The following is a 4,501-nucleotide window of genomic DNA, read 5'->3' on the forward strand; positions in this document are numbered from 1 at the left end:
CTTAGCATAGATCATTGAATCTGATTAGACCGTTAGCATCTCACTCAAAAATGACCAAAGAGTTTCTATATTTTTCTTATTTTTATATTTTTAGAAAATCGCAACTTTTCATTTTCCATAGGTCTTAGTACACGATGTAACTACAGAAGAGTCAAGTTTTAAATAGGAAAAATATAGAAACTCTTTGGTAATTTTTGAGCGAGATGCTAACGGTCTAATCAGATTCAATGATCTATGCTAAGCTACAGCTAAAAGTGCTGTATAAAGGGTGCTATTTTCAAAAATAGTGGAGTGTTCCTTTAAGCAAGAAAATGTTTAAAATAATATGGGGTTGTAAAAAATAATAACTGAAAAAGCGTGCTTGAATGCCCACTTCTACAAAACTACGAATTTTTCGCCTTTGACCATCTGTTTTCTGCATACTATGATTTAGGGCACACTATTTCTAATCTCACTTACTGTTTAGGATGACTAGTGTTTGAATTGGCACACAGCTTATGCCTTTCTTTCTCTTCTCAAGGTACCATCAGGCTCATTGGGGGCCTGAACCGCTGCGAGGGCCGTGTGGAGATATTCCTGAGAGGAGAATGGGGAACCGTGTGCGATGACGCTTGGGATCTGGCGGATGCGAAGGTGGTGTGCAGGCAGATGGGCTGCGGGCTGCCTAAAGCCGCCCAGGTGATGGCCTACTTTGGTCCCGGCCGTAGCACAATCCAGATGGACAATCTGAAGTGCACAGGCAGAGAAGCTGCTCTCACTCTGTGCTCTCACATAGCATGGAACGTCCACAACTGTGACCATTCAGAGGATGCCAGCGTCACATGTGGACTCTAATGACTCCACCCACCACAGGCCACGCCCACCGCAAGCCACACCCACCACCCCGGTCCAGTGAATACAGTGGGGGCGAAAGAGTTTCCAGGACTTGTATAAATTTTGTACATAACCCCTCACGCCAACCGAGGAGATTTTAAAGAGGAAATAGTTATTGGGTGTGAAACAAGAAAAAATAAATTATGCTAATACTGTTATATAAATAACTGTAATAAATATTATGAATGAAAATTCTAATTATGCACTTTATAAACTATAAGAATGTGTACACATAGGTGAATAAATATGCTGAACTATTGATATACAGTGGAAACCAAAGTTTTAGACTCTTTTTAGCCTGTCATTTTGATTGCAAGCACCAAATTTATTATGCCATAAAAAACGTATGTACTGTACTTCTAGTACGTTTCCGATTATAAAAAAAGGTTAGATTCTTCTGGATCTGTTTCCTGAATGCTAAAAGTAAAACATAAAATATTTCGATTTTAAATATTTGAAGATTGTTGTGTTGCATATCTTAAAAGTTAAGAATGTAGATCAGGGGCGATTCTAGGATTTTCATTTTAAAGAGGCTCAGCCCCCAGTGAGGGTATAATAATAATAATAGCCTAATAATAAAAAATATATATTTACATTTACATTTACATTTAGTCATTTTGCAGACGCTTTTATCCAAAGCGACTTACAATTTGGGGATACATAAAGCGATTCTTCTTAAAGAGGCAAACAGATACAGGAAGTGCTTGTAATACCAAGTTTCTAGACATTGTTCAAATAAGTACAAGCTAGAAAGAGAAGGAATAAATAAAGAGAGAGAATTTTTTTTATTTATTTTTTTTATAATGATGATGATGATGAAGTCAAGTAGCTTCGAAAGAGATGAGTTTTCAGCTGTCGCTTGAAAGTTGTCAGGGATTCAGCATTCCGGATAGGGGTGGGAAGATCGTTTGTATTGCATAAATAGGTATAACATTTGAGTACTGAATAAGCCAAACTCAAGTCTTCACGATCTCACACACACAATCTGTTTACTGTACAAACACAACATTTTACTGTTTGCATTTCTAGTACAACCCTCTTAGCTCAAGTATGCAAACCTATTTGCTACATGCACTGGAATATATATTATATTGAAAGTTAAATTTTCAACTGAAAATGGCAGCATGATCCTTTTATAAAGTATGCGTTCATGTGCTTCATTTTTGCTGGAAGAAGCAGCTGTGGTGTGATGAGGGGTGAACGCAGTGAAAACTTAGGCTACAGTAGATGGGGAACCGATTATTGCTCCCCCATGATATTTTGTAAACTGGATTTATGACAAAGATGGCTATAGCCCCCCTAAAAATGGTCTAGCGATGCCCATGATGTAGATCTTTGCATTTTGTTGAATGAAAAGCCTTCATTATTCAGTCGGGGGAAAAAAATTTGGCTTGCTCAGAAAAAATGTTCTCAGGTCCATTTTGATTGGGAAAAATAATGGCTTTAATGCAAAAAATGGTTTTCATTTTCTTCTGTTCTTTTGTCTATTATTATTTTATTTTATTTTTTTGGAGTAGATGAACAGAATAAAAATTAATGGGATAAAAGGAATATTGCATTTCCATTGAGGAAACTAAACCATGTCATTGGCCTAACTGCATAACCTCTTAGTGTATTAGGTGGTTATTTTATGAGCTAGGAAAGAAATGTGGGGCAAAAATGATGTTAAGGTATTTTATATATAATATATTTAAACATTTGATATCCTAAATATAAAAAAAGTAAAGAAAAAGAAGACAATTGATCAAATGTTTTTGATGTAACTTTGTTTTTACTGTACAGACTTTCCTAAAATATTGGGGTGAAACGTCAATGTTTTTGTCAATATATGTGGAAATAAAGCTATGAATCTCTTATTATTAACAGAGGTGGACTAAAGCTGTTTTTTTAATTTAAACATCTATACAATTCTCCTCCATTAAGTCAAAATAACACATTATTTATTCTTACTGCATGTGCTCTATATAATAAAGGTTTAATTATCTACATTTAAAACAAATTTGATAAAATAATGAATATGCAATACATATTACTAAGTTACTAGTTATAATTAACATATTAGTTAATAAAGGGAGTCTGGATTTTGACTTTTGACTTTTTCAATAGCTTTTCTGTAGCCAAGAAGCAGGTACGGTATGTATCTCTACAGAAAATAACTTTGAAAACTAAATCAACCATAAAAAATAAATTCACTGGAGTAAAATGTACTGTGTGACAACAAGCCCCGGTTATCATACAAAGGCTAGCAAACTGGTAACACTATAATTCTTAATATTCTAACCTATATAAAAATTCTAATAAAAATAAATAAATAAGCAAATAAATAAATAACCCTCTAATTATTGAGCCTGACTATGATTTGGCTATTCTTTTTTAAATTGCTCTCTTAAAAAACATCACAAGATACTTTAAAAGAGCAAACATAAGATCACAATACATTCACACAAAAACAAAACAGTCAGGGAAGATTTCATGGAAAAGCAAACACTGAAGGCAGAAAAAAATCAATGAAGGTGATGAGGGTGCAAAAAAAAAATCGAAATATTGAGAAAATCATCTTTAAAGTTGTCCAAATGAAGTTCTTAGCAATGCATATTACTAATCAAAAATCAAGTTTTGATATATTTACAGTAGGACATTTACAAAATATCTTCATGGAACATGATGTTTACTTAACCTAATGATTTTTGGCATAAAAGAAAAATTGATCATTTTGACTCATACAATGTATTGTTGGCTATTGCTACAAATATACCCCAGCGACTTGAGACTGCTTTTGTGCTCCAGGGTCACATTTAAATTATACGGGATGATTCGGCAAGTCACTGTCGCGCAATATTCCCATGTTAATGACGTCACTACGCAGAGGGTGCACCGCACCCCCCTCACAACTGATGACGCAATCCAGTGAAAGTTGGGGGGGGTGGGTCTTGCATCGGCACGCGCGCGTCGCACAGACAGCAGAGAGCAGCTGCAGCGAGCGACTTAAGACTGCTTTTGTGCTCCAGGGTCACATTTAAATTATACGGGATGATTCGGCAAGTCACTGTCGCGCAATATTCCCATGTTAATGACGTCACTACGCAGAGGGTGCACCGCACCCCCCTCACAACTGATGACGCAATCCAGTGAAAGTTGGGGGGGGTGGGTCTTGCATCGGCACGCGCGCGTCGCACAGACAGCAGAGAGCAGCTGCAGCGGCAAGACTGCATATTCACCAAATACACCTCGATCACCCATACACAGCTCCTGAAGCAACTTAAACATGGTGGACCGCGAGCAGCTGGTTCAGAAAGCAAGACTGGCCGAGCAGGCTGAGAGATATGACGATATGGCTGCTGCCATGAAATCGGTAAGTGCAACTTTTGCTTTATTATTATCTGCATTCATAATTCATGAATGATTCAGCTATTCGGATAGTTATCTTCACGTTATTTGTTTCATAATTACGTTCTAGCTGTCTAAAATTATGCATTGGCATTGCCACTGGAAGTTTAAGATCGAGTCTTTTTTTTTTTTTTTTAAAGATCTTCCAGTTCTTATATCGATTCGAATTAGAGTGCGCGTTCTTCAGTTTAAAGGCCCGTATAAGTTGATCCGGATCGACTGACAGGTCACAGTCCTGCTG

General features: G+C 36.6%; 2 protein-coding genes across 2 annotated transcripts in view; both read left to right on the forward strand.

Moving 5' to 3' along the window:
• Positions 1–1,184, forward strand: part of LOC107666942 (scavenger receptor cysteine-rich domain-containing group B protein-like) — a 13,902-nt gene extending 12,718 nt beyond the window's left edge. Inside the window, exon 9 of the mRNA XM_016458515.1 lies at positions 521–1,184. Within this exon, the coding sequence (XP_016314001.1) occupies positions 521–834 (314 nt within the window). The 3' untranslated portion in view covers positions 835–1,184. The remainder of the gene's footprint in view (positions 1–520) is intronic.
• Positions 1,185–4,007: 2,823 nt separating this feature from the next.
• Positions 4,008–4,501, forward strand: part of LOC107663956 (14-3-3 protein gamma-B) — a 16,402-nt gene continuing 15,908 nt past the window's right edge. The window contains exon 1 of the mRNA XM_016454424.1: positions 4,008–4,225. Coding sequence (XP_016309910.1) covers positions 4,139–4,225 — 87 coding nt within the window. The 5' untranslated portion in view covers positions 4,008–4,138. The remainder of the gene's footprint in view (positions 4,226–4,501) is intronic.

The sequence above is a fragment of the Sinocyclocheilus anshuiensis genome, unplaced genomic scaffold (genome assembly GCF_001515605.1).
Source record: "Sinocyclocheilus anshuiensis isolate Anshui unplaced genomic scaffold, SAMN03320099.WGS_v1.1 scaffold245, whole genome shotgun sequence".
NCBI classification, from domain to species: Eukaryota; Metazoa; Chordata; class Actinopteri; order Cypriniformes; family Cyprinidae; genus Sinocyclocheilus; species Sinocyclocheilus anshuiensis.